This window comes from Neltuma alba, unplaced genomic scaffold, assembly GCF_004799145.2.
Source record: "Neltuma alba isolate B1F8T4 unplaced genomic scaffold, ASM479914v2 tig00003186_pilon, whole genome shotgun sequence".
Classification (NCBI taxonomy): domain Eukaryota; kingdom Viridiplantae; phylum Streptophyta; class Magnoliopsida; order Fabales; family Fabaceae; genus Neltuma; species Neltuma alba.
Genome location: NW_021633177.1, coordinates 383,867 through 400,277, shown reverse-complemented (window position 1 = coordinate 400,277; position 16,411 = coordinate 383,867). Strand labels below are relative to the sequence as shown.

Below are 16,411 nucleotides of genomic sequence, written 5' to 3'. Positions count from 1 at the left end.
CGGAAAAATTATTAATAGGCTAGTTCTGATACTGTTTCATCCATATCCGAGCCGAGTTGTAATGGGGATCAAGGGATAGCACATCGCTTAATCAACTGATAGCCTTATCGCATGACCCATCCAGTGAGATCTCGTCCAATTTTGCCTTTTCCTTTCAGCGGAAAGCATTGACCACATTGAGTGATACGACGAAAGGCAATTGGACACGTGGAATGTTGGAGTAGAAGGCATGCAAGTCGTTCAGAAAAAAGGATACCCAACATGTACAAGACTTGAAGGAAGGTTTTATAAATATCAAATTAAAAGAACATTCTGCTGAAATGTAGCCAGAGAGTGCAGCAGCAGCAGCAGCAGATGAGCAGTGATATGAATAAAAATTGAAGTGTTCATGAATTACAATCTAGTACACCCTTGAGTAAATTGAGCCCTTCCGCTGAAATACTCCTCCTGACTCGAGAAGGAGGCGGCTCAATCCGAGGAGGAGGATCTAGGGAGAAACACACCACTATGACAGTTAAGTTATCACAAGTGTTGCGCTTAAGAGCCTCTCTGACAAGCTCTCTTGAACACCTTTCGGGATCATTATGTAGCATCAACTCTCTCCTCGCCATGGTCACAGCACATTGATTGCTCATAACATCCCAGAGGCCGTCACATCCCATAATCAAGAACTCGTCGTCCTCTGTCAAGAGGATTTCCTGCAACTCTGGTTCAGCACTTAAAGGGCAGGCAGAACCCTTGGGACCCTTCATGTGCCAGTCTCCTAACGCACGCGCAACAGAGAGTTGACCATTCAGGTATCCATCATATACCGCCCCACCAAGGTTCTCAATCCTTAACCTTTCTGAGCTGCTATTTGGTTTGTGGTCTTTTGACATCTCTATTGCTCTCCCGCGTCTCCCTAGCACAGCTCGACAATCTCCAGCATTCGCAACTATCAGGCTCCTGTCAAAAATCAAAGCTTCAATATTAGCCGTAAGCTTCTTTCACCACTCCATCGAATACAACAATCTCTATGCTCCAACAACCCAACCCAGTATGCTATAAAGCCAACTAAACCTTGCTTGATATTGAGTTGAAACTCTAAACCTTGCTTGATATTGAGTTGAAACTAAACTAACCATTGTTGAACCTCATTTACCTTCCGAATACAAGTGCAGTTAGAGCAGTGGTGCCAGAAGAGATGTCAAGCGAACTAGCATCTGCAAATGCATAATCAGCTTTCAGAAAGGCACTTTTAATTGCCTTCTCTAGGTAAGTTGGAAAATGAGGATCCTCAACTATAAATCTGAGGATGTTATTTCTTATATATGTAGCTGCATCAGTCCCACCATGACCATCAAACACCTAAACAATGAATAGAAATTTATAAACTGTTCAAGTGAACATTCAGTGTTAGAAATGAAACAATAGCCCCTTATACACGCTCGGGGACACAATCGCGTGAGCGTGCACACACTCTACAACCCATTTGGTCATCAATGGCTAGCGCCAAGCACAAATAAAACACACTAACCCCGTAGAAAGCTCCAGGAGAAGGAATTTCTGATACTGAACCTAGTTGCTCAATAAGGTCATCAACACAGATGTGTTCATCTTCCATGTACTGTTTAGGTCCAGTTTCAGCGCAACTTCCTGACCTATATATGGGTTGAAACTCTGCCTTCTCGTCAGAAGACGATTTACTCCCAACAACCCCTGAATCAAAACTCTAAAAGACAAAGGGAGAACATATAAGTTAGATAACTTGCAAATTCGGTGACAGAACAATAAACACTAACAAGATAAAAATTTTGCTGAAAATCTCAGCCATTAAGAAAAGAAAGCAAAGATCAACAAGGAAGGGCAACAAAAACCAAAAAAATGCATGAGCCCAGAAAGAATGGAAACCATTTATAGTTAATAAAGATGATGAACTTACCAAATCTGCGGCAGCTTGCAACCTGTTAGAGCTGATGCTGTGTCTCATGTGGGAGAGGTTCCGTGGGGGTTTGCCAAGTGCCGTTTGTTTCACTTTGTTCGAATCTCTGGATTTCTCATCTTCCATGATGGATGCATTGTCTTTGTTGTAACCACCTTGAGTGCCCTCTAACACGGTAAATGGGGGAGAAAAATCCATTCCCGCAGCCATAATCGCATTGAAATCATGAGTTAATTATTAACAACTCAAAAGAGTTGCATTTTTCCAAATCCCGCGTATTGAATTTCACTCTTAAGAACTAACCCCTTTTTGCTGAATTATATGATCATAGAGGAGGATATAGATATGTCTGGGTTCTTGCCCGTAAAGAAGGTCTAAGTTATGGCCGCAAGTGTTCGAATCCCCACCAGAAAGCAAGAGAAGAAGGCACCAATCACTTGATTCAATGATTCCAATATGAGTTGCAGAGCATAGTATTGACTTGGGGATTAGAGATAGGTAGCAGAGGAGAAATCAAGAATTGGACGACGGAAAGCAAGCATTAAAGAACAGAAAGGTTGTGACGGAGATTCCAAGTTTGTGAAAAAGCTAGATCGATCGTCAGAAAATTCACATCGAAGGATGCGAGACCTAACCCGAGAATTGACGGAATAATCTGGTAAAAAAGAATTAGTGTTGTAATTCGCTAAAATTACAGAGAGGAGGACGACGAAAAGAGGGAAGAAATTCTCACGGGATAGAGATGAAGAAGATGACTGTCGTTATGCCTAGCTTTCCTTATCGAATTATCGAAGAAAACCTAGAGGGGATGTTCGAAGACAGAGAGAGCCAAAAAACTGTTGAGTAGGGGAAATTGGACGATATATTAGAGGATGCGGTTGGACGTCGATGATTCTCCTGTAATCTTCCGACACGTGGAGGGTCATCATTGATGGTTGGCGTTGTAGATGTGTCCCAACCGTTGGATGAATTCACACCTGAATGGACGGCTGACGTCGCTCCTGGGTGGGTTGGCGTTGAAGACAAAGGCCTCGGATTCGGATTCGAAGATGATTAATGATTGAGTGCGTTCGTTCACACAGGTGTAGTTTACTCTCTCTCCACTTCAATAATTTATAACAAAACCACATCTCATCCGCCCACTTTTTTCACGAGTTACACGATGTATCCCTGTTTTTCCGTCCTTAAAATAAAATTCTCGTTTTCTTTTATTACTTTTGTAATTTATTTTTCAAATTTCATATGAAATAGAAAGTGCATAATAATAACTATTTTTTTTAATTATTTACCCATCAATTATCCCGTTGGGGAGGTGGGCTAGAGGTAGCATTGGTTGGGCCTCAATTCAGTAAAATTTTGGTTGACCTATATGGAGGAAGTCCAATAAGAGACAGACGAGATGAATCTGATATCTGAAAATGTTAAAATTAATTTTTTTTATCAAAAATAAAGTTTTCGCTGAAAGTTTTCATAGTTGTCACCAACTTCTCTTGAAATTATTTCTTTATAATTTGGTCTTTCACGAAAAAAAAAATAGTGACATCATATATTTTTGTTTGTTGCAAAAAAATGTTTATCGTTTTAGAATTTAAAAATGCTGGTTTATCAAAGTGGAGACAACATATTTATACATAGTTTTTTTTGAAAGTGTAATATTTGAATTTTTATTTTTATACTAATATTCTGATGCGTGTAACCGTTCCAGAGCGACGATTACTAGGAACAAGCAAGACAATTTGCAAGTTGGCCATGGGGGGGAAAAGTTGTTTCATCTGCAAACTGTAATGTCATTTTTATTTTTTTCCTCCGTCTTGTGGAGGCGCTAACACGTCGTGAAAGAGGAAAAGGTGCCAAAAGAAGAAAGATCATGGGAAAAGGTTACCTGAATATCTTTTTCTTTCTCTTTTCTTGCTTCACTTGGCCGCAACGTGGAAAGCAACGGTTTCATGTGCGTGTGTGTATATATATTCACAATCTTTTATTAACAAAAAAAAAAAAAACCGACTTATGTCTACTTTTTCACAATAAAAGATAATTTATATTTATAATTGTATTTACTTTAAGTAAGTTTACATACATATGATTTCCATTAATTTAATAACTGGTAAAAAATAATTTATATCCTTGGACTGGAATATATTTTTTTATTACTTGTAGTAATTTCTCACATGCCAAAAAGATCATTAAATACATAAAATTTACTCTTGTTGAATGTTAATATATTTTTTTCTCACATTTCTTTCTTTCTTTCTTTCTTTTTTTAATACAAGAGGCAAGTTAAGATCACTTGTGAGGGGGAACCTGGAGAAACTCAAAAGGCGACTTCTCTCTTTATTTTTATATTTGTCGCTGCTAATAAATAAGGACATAATTGAAAATAAAGTATTAAAAATAGTACAAGTGATAAATGAAAAAAAAAACCCAAAATTTTCTTCTACAAGTGACAATTAAAAACAACCAAAATGATAAGAAATTTAAAAAGGTTTTATCTCGGCCAAAAAAAGCAACAAAAAAAATCCTCCTGTAAGAATTCCTTTCTTCATCCAGTCAATTGAACGAGTCACCTCCGTATCTAATCAGCCTTTGAGAGGCAAATTAAAGCACGCATAAAGTGTTTATTCGCAACAGAGCTATAAATTAAAAGTGGTATTTATTCTGCAGAGAATTCAGCATTTCGAACTACTTTTTATTTTTATTTATTTAACCTTTTTCAATTAATTAATCATTTAAATTAAAAAGAAATTATCCTCTTGCACCAATGTCAGTTGCCGTTGACGCCTTTGTCTCGTAGCATCTGCATTTGGGCATTAAGTCATACTGCATTACCTCATAAGTAAATACTACAGTGTGTATATATATGTTTACCTTTCATCGAGGGCAAATTGAGGCTGCGCGGCAGATATGAAGGATTTAGCTGCAGCTTGCGTCTTTCGATTCACCTCGTGCACAGTGAATATGTGCCACATGTTTCTTCCGCCTTTTCATTTTTGAAAGCTTCGTGAGCTTCCATGCTTTCTTTTGTCAGAATCAGATGCTGCTAATTAATAATCATCTTCTCCTGAAGTCTTCGTTTCCTCTCTGCTTCTGTTGTAAGCCATGAATTTGCTTTGGGCTGTTTCTTGCCTGTTCGTGCTTTTCACAGTGCCTCCTTATGCCATCAGCGGTAATTCGTCGAGGCCGGCCGTCGTGCATATCGGTGCTCTCTTCACCTTTGATTCTACTATTGGGAAAGTTGCTAAAATCGCGTTGGAGGAAGCCGTGAAGGATGTAAACGCCAATGCTAGCGTACTCCCTGGAACTAAACTTGTCCTTACTGAGCAAAATTCCAATTGCAGTGGTTTTTTGGGCATGGTTCAAGGTAACCTACTAATATATTTTTTTTCGCGCCATTTTTCTTGTAGTTTCACATATTCAGCGTAAAATTTTTGTTTGAAATGCAGCTCTGCGGTTCATGGAGACTGATGTGGTGGCAATCATAGGCCCACAATCTTCCGTTGTTGCTCACATAATATCTCATGTGGCAAATGAGCTTCAGGTCCCTCTGTTGTCATTTGCAGCGACGGACCCAACCCTATCCAACCTACAGTTTCCTTTTTTCGTGAGAACAACGATGAGTGATTTGTACCAAATGGCTGCAGTTGCCGAAATTGTTGATTATTATGGTTGGAAGGAGGTCATTGCTATTTTTATAGATGATGATTTCGGACGAAATGGCGTGTCAGCCTTGGATGATCAATTATCAGCTAGGCGCTGTAGAATCTCTTACAAGGCAGGAATTAGATCAGGAACTGGAGTTGATCGGGGTGAAATCACGGATTTGCTGGTGCAGGTGGCTCTAATGCAATCTCGGGTCATTGTTCTCCATGCAAATCCTGATTCAGGATTTATGGTTTTCAATGTTGCACAGTATCTTGGGATGACAGGGAATGGCTACGTCTGGATAGCCACAGACTGGCTCTCCTCTGTTGTGGATTCTACTTCTCTCCCTTCGGATACAATGAGTGTTCTTCAGGGCGTTCTTGTTTTACGCCAACATACTCCTGATTCAGATAGTAAAACAGCATTTCTGTCTAGGTGGAACAAGTTTACTGGAGGCTCTGTGGGGTTACATTCTTATGGCCTTCATGCATATGATACCGTTTGGCTGCTTGCACATGCTATTGATGCATTCTTCAACCAGGGTGGGATTATATCATTTTCTAACGACTCTAGGATACATGATGCTGACGAGAGTAATCTTAACCTTGAGGCAATGAGCATTTTTGACAATGGAACGCTTCTCTTGAACAACATATTGCAGAGCAACTTTGTTGGTTTAACAGGTCCCGTAAAATTTGAGTCAGATAAATCTCTTGTTCGCCCTGCATATGATATTATCAATGTGGTGGGAACTGGTATTCGTCAGGTTGGTTACTGGTCCAACTATTCTGGTCTGTCCATTGTACCTCCTGAGACATTGTATGCTAAGCCTCCTAATCGCTCAAGTGCAAACCAACAACTTCATGCTGTAATATGGCCTGGAGAAACACTATCAAAACCCCGTGGATGGGTTTTTCCAAACAATGGAAAACAATTGAGAATTGGTGTACCTATCCGATTTAGTTACCGTGACTTTGTATCACCCATTCAAGGAACTGATATGTTTAAAGGTTTCTGCATTGATATATTCACGGCAGCTCTAAACTTGTTACCGTATGCTGTTCCATATCGCTTTGTCCCATTTGGAGATGGCCGTAAAAACCCAAACTACGATGAACTTGTTAGGTTGATCACCACAGGGGTAAGTGGTTGTACTGCATCATAACTTCGTTTGATCCCTTGTGCTCAATTTTTATGCGTATTTTTACCTGGCTAATTCTTTCATTTTTCTTGGTACAGTACTTCGATGGTGCTGTTGGTGACATTGCCATTGTCACAAACCGGACAAAGGTTGTAGATTTTACACAGCCATACATTGAATCTGGACTTGTTGTGGTGGCGCCTTTTAAGAAAACAAACTCTGGTGGATGGTCTTTTCTGCGGCCATTTACTCCTTTAATGTGGATTGTCACCGCTTCTTTCTTCTTTTTCATTGGGATAGTTGTATGGATTCTGGAGCATAGAATAAATGACGAGTTCAGGGGTCCACCTAGACAGCAAATTATAACCATTTTATGGTCAGTTCTTTATGATGTTATCTTACTTGTGTGTTTAGCTTAACATAACCAAGAGTTTTATATAAACTATGCTTTGAATGAAGAGTATAATAAAATATAGCTTCAGCTTGGTTCATGTATATCAAATAGGCAGCACTTCTTTGAAGGCATTGTCATGCTTTAAGGTTCTGAATAAAAATGCTAGGAGGTAATATTTTTGTTGCCGCGCATTTGACGTCAGAATTTAGCATTATGATTTACTGATGTGTGGTATGAGGGAATTGCATGAATGATTGTTGATTCATAATCTTACGAGCTTGAACTGGTCAATCTAATTTGTTCTCTGATGCATCTGCAGGTTCAGCTTGTCAACTCTATTCTTTGCCCATAGTAAGCGACAGTCCAGTTACTTTCTTTCATGGAAGGGCCTAATGAATGAGTTTTATTGAAATTTTCTCCATTTCTTCTGCAGGAGAGAATACTATGAGTACTCTTGGTCGCGTGGTGGTAATCATATGGCTGTTTGTAGTTTTGATAATCAATTCTAGCTACACAGCAAGTTTGACATCAATCCTCACAGTGCAGCAACTATCTTCTCCTATCAGTGGAATAGACAGCTTAAAAGCCGGTGATGAACCTATAGGGTATCAAGTGGGTTCATTCGCAGAACATTATTTGGCTGACGATGTTGGAATATCCAAATCCAGGCTTGTTGCCCTTGGATCTCCTGAAGAATATGCCAAGGCTCTCCAGCTTGGTCCTGAGAAAGGAGGTGTTGCTGCTATAGTTGACGAACGACCCTATGTTGAAATTTTCCTATCAACCCATTGCAGCTTCAGGATAGTAGGTCAGGAATTCACCAGAAGCGGCTGGGGGTTTGTGAGTACCTTTTTAGATAAAACATGTTTAACTATATTCATGCTCCCTTGTTTTTTTTTTTGGGAGACCGATGCATGCTCCCTTGTTACTATCTTTGGATTTTCTATTTTCTCATTAATACGTGGCAATGATTGCATTTAACTAACTAATTATCCGGAGCTATTAATGATTTCATACGCAAATCCGCATGAAAATTACAATTTGTTGCAGGCATCTGTAACCACACTCTTTATGCCTTCAAAAGTCTTAAATGACTAGGCAGATATTAAACATAAGATCATCATCCCATGATGTTGGGTTTTGGTTCATTATAATGACTTTGATGTCTAATATGGCGAAGCATCTAGTGATTGGTGCTGCCTCACGTATTTGTAGGCATTCCCACGGGACTCCCCTCTGGCCATTGACTTGTCAACTGCAATTCTACAACTTTCTGAAAATGGTGAACTGCAGCGGATTCATGATAAGTGGCTCCTAGGAAGAGCCTGCAGTACGGATGATACTGAAATCGATTCAGATCGGCTTCGGTTTAAAAGCTTCTGGGGTCTCTTCCTTATGTGTGGGATTGCTTGCATTGTTGCGCTTTCTATCTATTTTCTGCAGATTGTGCTGCAGTTACGCCATTCTGCTCCTGCTCAACCGGCTGCTTCCAATGGAAGCTCAGTTTCTCGACATTTTCGGAGATTTATTTCACTGATCGATGAGAAGAAAGAACGGTCCAATAACAGCGGTAGAAAGAGGGTTGAAGCCCAAAGATCATCAGAAGAAGATGGATTGGGGAGGCAGCTAAAGAGGTTACAAACTGAAACAAGTCAAACAACTACTCAACTCAATTTTTCAGTACAAAAGGATCAGGTATAACCTGAATACATCAAATAGAATCCAAACTCTTCCTCTAGGCTCAATTTTAATCATTGACCTTGGCTATTTCCTTACAAATCGACACATCAGGGCATTGCAAATATTATATGTTTGATCAACTACTTACACCTTGTACTGTTCAAGACCACAATAGACGCGAATTGAAACAAAGAATTTCTAATGTATTCATTGCTGACTCTCTCTCCTTTTTCTTATTCCTTTAGATTTTAACACGTTCAATTTCAAGAGTTACATCATATAATGATATGCTTAGACGTCAACCATCTAATCTCAATGGGTTTGATGTTTAGGTCTAAGAAACGTTCTCTCTCCACATGTGAAGATGATACTCTTACTAAAGAGTAAAGAAATTTGTGGGTATTCTTTGATTTTTGTTGATGCTGATGATTGGTAGTAACTAATGAAAGGGAAAGATTTACCACCTCTTGTCTTTAATATGAAAACTAGTTTAACTTTCAATTTGCTCATAAATATAAGATTCCAATCAATTTTATTTCTCATATTTATTTATCTATTTATTTATAAGGTAGTTCTTATAGTAATTACACAAGTTAAAATATTTTATCAAATAGTAGTTCTAGCTAATACATATAATTAGTAAGAGCATTTCAAAGAAGATAATACCTGTTTATTATAAATAATTAACTTAATTAATTTTTTTTAATCTATTCAAGTTAGTTTACTAGTTTTTATATTAAGAAACAGAGGTAGAATTTAAGATGTACTAAACTAACACTAACTACGCAAAGTAAAACGATCGATCGAACCTGAGGCGGAGAAATGTGACAAGAAAAACATCGTTAGGCAAACAAGTATATTTGACTGACCATTGCTCTTCCATTGGGCACTACGGACGGAGCCTTCCAGTAAATACATCTTGGTCTGGGCGCCTTGGCCATAAAAACAAAATCTTTTGGACAAAGAAGCCTGCGATTCTGGAATTTTCTGGGTACAATATGATTGTGGAAATTGATTAGTGGGGGGCAGCCTTTGTTGATAGGACGCAACTATCTCATAGTCACATCTGTCCATTAAAAGGTTAAGTTCTTGGCCAAAGGAAAAGAATAAAAATAAAAAGTTATAAAAAGGTCCATCACAAGCAACGGGTACTGAGGGTCAATTATAAGTAACGTCCGCTGTAATCTATCACTGCCAACGATACCTATATTTTTATTTTTAGATGGGAACAAAATTATAGTTTTAAAAATAATTTTACAGTATATAAAATAAATATATGAAGTAATTTGTTTTGGTTTGCAGAAAAATACTTGAGAAGTATTTTTACAGCTTATTAAACACCCCCTAGCTTGTTCTTAAAACTTATAAATAAATATTGATGAATTTTGACCTTATATATATCTTTCTTAACCTGCTAGATATGCATTATATATATTATAAAATAAATTCTGTATATCTAAATTTAGATATGCACAAATATTTCAGCCAAAAAAAGATATGCAAAAAGCATAAGTAAACAAGTCTAGCTTTGGTAATTTTGTTCTTGCGCAAGTTTCTTTACGAGAGGTGTATGCATATTTTTTTAATAAAATATTGATATACTTTTAATAAAATTTAATGAAAACTTATAAAATAATACTTGAAAATTTAGAATAATTAAATAAGATATAGCGAAGTTTATTGGGGATATAATTAAAATTGAAGTCACAGTTGTAATAATTCATGACGCTATGCTATTACACGCATCAACAAAAACAAAGGACCCATTCTCCGATATTTGCCTCCAACCAGAGTGGGACAATTTTTTTCCGAGGGCATGAGGATAGAAGCAGAAAAAGAAAAGAGACAACAATTTTAGCAAACCGTATAAAACAGGGCCTGCAAAAATTCTTCCTATTTCTCTTCTATCCGAAGAGAATCCAAGTCCACAAATCCAATGGCCACTTTCTCATTTCTCATCTCTGCATCATTTGCCCTTCACGCGGGGGAGGCATTGATCATTAGCTTGAAAGTCAACGTCAACGACAACGACAGCAAAGGGGAGAAAATTTCGAATGAAAAAAATAATAAAAATAATAATCTTTAGCTACCATGATCATGAGCTTAAATATATATCGAATGCATTGATCACGACGGTTTATCTATTTTTCTTTTTTTTTCTTATGCCAATGTTTTATCTATTATTCATCAAGCAATCGTCGATAAAAGGTGATCTCTGTGAATCATAATCAATATTATCGAGCTATTAGTGGCCTAATCCTAATCATCATGGCCGCATTAATATCAGCAGAATCAAAGGTCGTCACTTCGCTTAGCTCGTTAATTACTCTTATATACGGTTCACTGAAATGTTTTTCATGTGGACCGTAGAATCCTATATATATATATATATAGATATAGATATGATCAAATGGGAAACTTGATAACAGCGGAATCCTAGAATGATGTTAAAATAAATGGATAATGGAGGGCGGGGAATAATAATAACAATAATGCAAGGCACACATCCAAAAAATAATAATATATGCATGGCGTGAGGGAGGTTTGTCATCGAAAGAAGGGGGTGAAATGGAAACAGGAGCGTCAGTTGTTCCTCGCCGTACATTTTCGGGTTGAATGAGTGTCGTTAGAATGGAAATGGGACAAAGGAAAAGGGAAAAGAAGGAATTGATGTCGAAGATCGTTCTTGTCGTCGTTCCCCAGAGTGTGTGATGAAATTCAAGCATCCTTAATGATTTCCTGAATTTCAACAAAACGAACAGAAACATTTTCTAAATGTCGGGAGGCGAAGGAGAAGGTTCGGCCAGGCAGTTAGATCAGACGGCGACATGGGCTGTCTCTTTAGTTTGTGCAATTATCGTTATCATTTCGATTGGCTTGGAGAAAGTTATACATAAATTTGCTCACGTACGTGCTCTAACGATCTTGTTTTGTTTGTTTCAATTGTTCTCCTTTCACGTTCCTCATTTGTACATTTTTCGTGCACTTCAGGTGTTTGAAAGAAAGAAAAAGGCAGCTTTGCTAGAAGCTCTGGAAAAAATAAAAAGCGGTATTTACCGTTGACCGTATGTGCATGTTTTGTTATTTACTTGTTTATTTTTTTGGGTTCCTAAGTTACCTTGCATTTGTATGTACTTTAATGCAGAATTGATGATTTTGGGATTTATTTCACTACTGTTGACTTTTGGACAAAGCTACATTGCTAACATTTGTATTCCCACAAAGTATGGAAATACAATGCTACCCTGTCAGATAAGGTCCACCGAAGCTGAAGGTGGCCATGAAGAGGGTGGTGGTGAAGGTGGTCATGAAGGTGTTGAAGGTGGTGGTGAAGGTCATGGCGGCGGCGGCGAAAGCGGTGGCCATGGTGCAGCGGCAGTTGCGGCTGCTGCCGCTGAGCATCATCGCAGGTTGTTATCCTATGAACGTAGGTTTCTGTCAGCTGACGTTCAAGCCTCCTGCAAACCGGTAATCGCATGATTCTCGTATTTCTTTTCTCAACTCAGTCAGACTCAAGCCATTCAATTCAACCCCTTAAATCTTTGCATTCTAATAGGGGCACATCCCTCTCATATCCGTCCACGGTTTACATCAGCTGCACATTTTCATCTTCTTCTTGGCCGTCTTCCATGTGTTCTACAGTGCGATAACCATGACCCTTGGAAGATTAAAGGTTTCAATGTTCTTCATCTCTTCTGAAACCAACACTTGCTTCATTTGAAGTGGCTATATCGCAATCATATCTTATTTATTAATTCTTCTAGATCGTGGGTGGAAGGAGTGGGAACGGGATCATATGAGGGAACAAGAAGCCATGAATGGTACAAATTCATTAATATCGTTTGAATGTTTTCACCTTTGAATATTATATTTTTGCTTGCCCTGCTCACATAAACTAATTGGAATTGAAAGTTCAGATCCTAATAGGTTCAGACTTACCCACGAGGTATCATTCGTGAGGGATCATAACAGTTTCTGGACGAAAACACCCGTTTCCTTCTATTTTGTAAGCACTTGTTTCCAATAATACGGGTAATGTAGATTGATCATTGTGGTACCACTACAGATGATTCATAAATTTGTTGCAGGTTTGCTTCTTTCGACAATTTTTCAGATCTGTTCGTAAGGCGGACTACTTGACAATGCGACATGGATTTGTGACTGTCAGTAATTTTCAGTTTCACTCGTTGCTCTTGCAGATATAGCAGATACCACTATGATATGCGCTCTTGTTTTACTTACAAATTCTGCATACCCGTCGTTTAGGTGCATCTAACACCCGGAAGCAAGTTTGACTTTCAAAATTATATCAAAAGATCTCTAGAGGACGACTTTAAAGTAGTCGTGGGAATCAGGTAATTTCTTTCCACACATATCTTTATGATCTTACACTATTATTAAAAACAAACTCATCACTATAATTGAAGTTTCTTCTGATTATTGCTTGTAATTCTATCATGACAGTCCAATACTTTGGGCGTCCGTGGTGCTCTACTTGCTTGTGAATGTCCACGGTTTGTCCTTATTAACTCTCACACGCACACACGCACTAATGGGATCTACATACATGGGCATTCGTATTTACTAGCCAGTGCATAATTGATATGCCATAACATCTTTTCAGGATGGCATGCTTCCTTCTGGGTGTCTTTTCTTCCTCTACTAGTAAGTATATTTGTTCGACACCCTACCTGCATGATTTTACAGCTGAGCAGAAAACTTAATAGTAGACTTATTTGAAGGTTATATTGACGGTTGGAACAAAGCTTCAAGCAATTATAACTCGAATGGCACTTGACATACAAGAAAGACATGCTGTAGTTCAGGGGATGCCTCTAGTGCAAGTCTCTGACAAACATTTTTGGTTTGAATGGCCTCCGTTAATTCTTTATCTCATCCATTATGTCCTCTTTCAGGTATTAATTGCTTGCTTAATGTCTACTTGTGTTTCTCTGACTGATATGCTGATGCATTACATGTGCCATTTGGTTTTATATCTCCAGAATGCGTTCGAGCTAACATATGTGCTCTGGATATGGGTAATCAACTTTTTCTCGCTCTGCTCTTGCTCAAAATAGTAATCCGCATAATCCATACTTTTCATCATCTTAATTGTCACTGTGGGTCCCGTCAGAGCTTTCTTTCTTTTCCTCTTGACTTGGACCAGAAACCTCTCCACTAATTCAGAAGGATCCAAGTGGATGGAGAAAGAAAGTGAGGTTTTAGTCCACCATACATCTTTCTTTCTCTCCTCGCCTGAAAATATGAAACATCCAGAGAGAAACCTCTCCATAACAGAGGGGAAAAATGAGGTGGGGAGAGAGAGAGAGAGAGAGAGATTCTCTGCCAAACATTTTTTCTTCCCACATTAGAGAGGATTCTTTCTTGGACATAAACCATCTAATTTTCTCTCTGCGTAATCCCTTTATTAATATAGATGCGAGTTTGAATGAAAGTGTGCATAAGATTCATTTTTCATCTCATCACTCGCCTTCTGATTTTTGTTTTATTTTTCATTCTCATTTCAAAAATACTGTACAAGGACATCATACTTTAAAGGATCCAAATTTGGTAAGATATGTTTGGCTTAAAATGAAGTTTGTTGGTGGTGCAGTATGAGTTTGGAATCAATTCATGCTTTCATGAGGATATGCGCCTTCTTATTGTCAGAATTTGCTTGGGGTAAGTGATCGAAATAATTATAAACTAACATAGGGCCCTTCTGTTAAACTTCTTTTTTAAGGATAGTTTAACTCTTGAGTGTTAGAAGATCATCAAGCTAATAATAAAATTTTTATTTAAAGAAAATAATGAGAAATTTGGGTACATGTATTTGTGCAGAATAGGAGCTCAGGTTGTGTGCAGCTACGTGACACTTCCATTATATGCACTAGTGACACAAATGGGATCCACAATGAAGAAGTCAATATTTGATGAGCAAACTTCAAAAGCCCTCAAGAAATGGCACCAAAATGCTCTCAAGAAGAAGAATTCCAAAGGCAAAACTGCAACTCAGACCTTGGGAGTTAGTCCTAACCCAGGAGAGACACCGCTCATGCAAACTACTGACGAACATCAACAATTACAGCAAGGAGAACATCATCAACAACAAGAAGGATCCGCCACCATTGTCACCCCCGTTGATCTCTAATACCTATACCACGTTGCTAGCTCATTTCTCCAATCCAACGCAGTTTTAAGTTCTCTCTTTTCATGCATTCACATATTAAAAAGAAAGTCACACAATAGAATATGGTAGCTGATAGGAGTACAGGTGGCGTTTTATGCGACATCCAACAAGGCATCCAAGTTGGCGACCAAATCTAACATGGCAGCCAAAGTGACAAGCATATAGGTTGATATATCATAATTACATTCACCAATCCTTTTCTTTCCATTTCTTAATACAAATTTTGCATTCTTTTTTGTGAATATAGAGATTTTGAACTGGATTTAACTTCACATCAAATTCACCATAGAAGCTTGTCTATATGTGTGAGTGGGCACTTTTTTCCCCTCCCATGACCTGGTTTAGATCCAATGTCTAAGTGTGATGATAGTGTATTCAAAAGTGCAGAGGATCAAGTGGAGTATTTGTATTTTGACAGATGTATTGTACAAAATAAGTGTAAACTTAGTTAATTCATACTCTATGTTGTTATTGTTCCATTTATCCTTTATAAATAAGGTCAAGTTATTCCTGTCAGAAAATGTGAAGTTATTTTTTCTTTCATTCTTAGAAGTAACATTTTCCCCCTCAAAGGTTATGACTTTCCTGCTAAATATACTATTGGATACAGTTAATTGCTTCCATCTGAACAAAAAATATTCGCACATTTATATTTTTGTAATATAATAAAAAATTTAGGTTGGATGAACTGAAATTCTAGAATTTATTATTTCATTAATATATTTTCTATTTATTGTCATACTAAAACAAACACGAAAATTTTTTTCTGTACTCTTATTGTAAAATTTTTAACGTATGTTCTCAAATTGTAAGGATATTTTCTTATTACTAAATAGTACTCCCTTCGTTTCTTATTATAAGAGACAAATAACCAAATTACGTTGATAAAAAAAACAGTTAAAATTAGTTGAGGACAATTAATGTGTAAAAAGTATAATATTTTTTCCAACAATGCCCCCATTAATAAAGAGAGAGAGTATGAGAGAGAACAATTTAATTATTAAAAGATAGAGAAATGGGAGGGAGAGAGAGTATGAGTTGGAGACAAAATAAATAGGGGTAAAATAGGAAATCAATACAAAAAAGTAGAGACAACTTTTTAAGTGTCTCTTATATATGAGAACATGTCATAAGCATCAAATGTCTCTTATAATAAGGAACGGAGGGAGTAATAAGAAATGTCAGAGCAAGGTAATATTTTTCTACACTTATTCTTTAAAAAAGGAAAAAAAAATAATGACATTCTTTCATAGTTATTGAAGGGTATTCTCATACATGTGTAAATTAGACTAGTTACATCAAAATAAATATCTTGGACCATTTAAAAATTGAAAAAAAATATCTTGTCCAAAAATTCAATAAATATAATTATGTTTTTTTTTTTGGTAGTTTTTACAATTAGCGTCCAACCAATGCCATTAAATAAACTTCAAATATTAATTGATG

The 16,411-nt window shown here is 37.4% G+C and overlaps 3 protein-coding genes across 3 annotated transcripts; 2 read left to right on the top strand and 1 right to left on the bottom strand.

Annotated features, from left to right (window-relative positions):
• Nucleotides 1–213: 213 nt before the first annotated feature.
• LOC114740678 (probable protein phosphatase 2C 27) lies at nt 214–2,712 on the bottom strand. The gene is made up of 5 exons (XM_028928881.1): nt 2,655–2,712; nt 1,922–2,576; nt 1,517–1,711; nt 1,142–1,347; nt 214–945 (listed from the first exon to the last, which is right to left on the bottom strand). Exons 2-5 carry the CDS (start codon nt 2,129–2,131, stop codon nt 387–389), a joined length of 1,170 nt encoding a protein of 389 aa, XP_028784714.1. The 5' UTR covers nt 2,132–2,576; nt 2,655–2,712; the 3' UTR covers nt 214–386.
• Nucleotides 2,713–4,787: 2,075 nt separating this feature from the next.
• On the top strand, nt 4,788–8,989 carry LOC114740675 (glutamate receptor 3.3). Its single transcript, XM_028928877.1, has 6 exons — nt 4,788–5,279; nt 5,362–6,701; nt 6,800–7,077; nt 7,415–7,446; nt 7,529–7,935; nt 8,311–8,989. The coding sequence occupies exons 1-6, from the start codon at nt 5,018–5,020 to the stop codon at nt 8,794–8,796; spliced, it is 2,805 nt and encodes a 934-aa protein (XP_028784710.1). The 5' UTR covers nt 4,788–5,017; the 3' UTR covers nt 8,797–8,989.
• A 2,561-nt stretch (nt 8,990–11,550) lies between these two features.
• On the top strand, nt 11,551–14,926 carry LOC114740591 (MLO-like protein 9). The gene is made up of 15 exons (XM_028928762.1): nt 11,551–11,682; nt 11,767–11,824; nt 11,921–12,049; nt 12,155–12,243; nt 12,332–12,450; nt 12,541–12,596; nt 12,693–12,781; nt 12,864–12,938; nt 13,042–13,130; nt 13,240–13,289; nt 13,400–13,440; nt 13,518–13,691; nt 13,779–13,814; nt 14,390–14,457; nt 14,617–14,926. The coding sequence occupies exons 1-15, from the start codon at nt 11,551–11,553 to the stop codon at nt 14,924–14,926; spliced, it is 1,515 nt and encodes a 504-aa protein (XP_028784595.1).
• Nucleotides 14,927–16,411: the final 1,485 nt, after the last annotated feature.

Excerpts from the sequence above, each read along its gene's own strand:
- LOC114740591 (XM_028928762.1), top strand. The coding sequence starts at position 11,551 with ATGTCGGGAGGCGAAGGAGAAGGTTCGGCCAGGCAGTTAGATCAGACG. Across the intron at positions 12,451-12,540 it reads ACCCTTGGAAGATTAAAGGT|TCGTGGGTGGAAGGAGTGGG; the intron begins TTCAATGTTCTT and ends AATTCTTCTAGA. Across the intron at positions 12,782-12,863 it reads CACCCGTTTCCTTCTATTTT|GTTTGCTTCTTTCGACAATT; the intron begins GTAAGCACTTGT and ends AATTTGTTGCAG.
- LOC114740678 (XM_028928881.1), bottom strand. The coding sequence starts at position 2,131 with ATGGCTGCGGGAATGGATTTTTCTCCCCCATTTACCGTGTTAGAGGGC. Across the intron at positions 1,712-1,921 it reads TGCAAGCTGCCGCAGATTTG|AGTTTTGATTCAGGGGTTGT; the intron begins GTAAGTTCATCA and ends TTTGTCTTTTAG. Across the intron at positions 1,348-1,516 it reads CTCCTGGAGCTTTCTACGGG|GTGTTTGATGGTCATGGTGG; the intron begins GTTAGTGTGTTT and ends TTCATTGTTTAG.
- LOC114740675 (XM_028928877.1), top strand. The coding sequence starts at position 5,018 with ATGAATTTGCTTTGGGCTGTTTCTTGCCTGTTCGTGCTTTTCACAGTG. Across the intron at positions 6,702-6,799 it reads TTAGGTTGATCACCACAGGG|TACTTCGATGGTGCTGTTGG; the intron begins GTAAGTGGTTGT and ends TTCTTGGTACAG. Across the intron at positions 7,936-8,310 it reads CCAGAAGCGGCTGGGGGTTT|GCATTCCCACGGGACTCCCC; the intron begins GTGAGTACCTTT and ends ACGTATTTGTAG.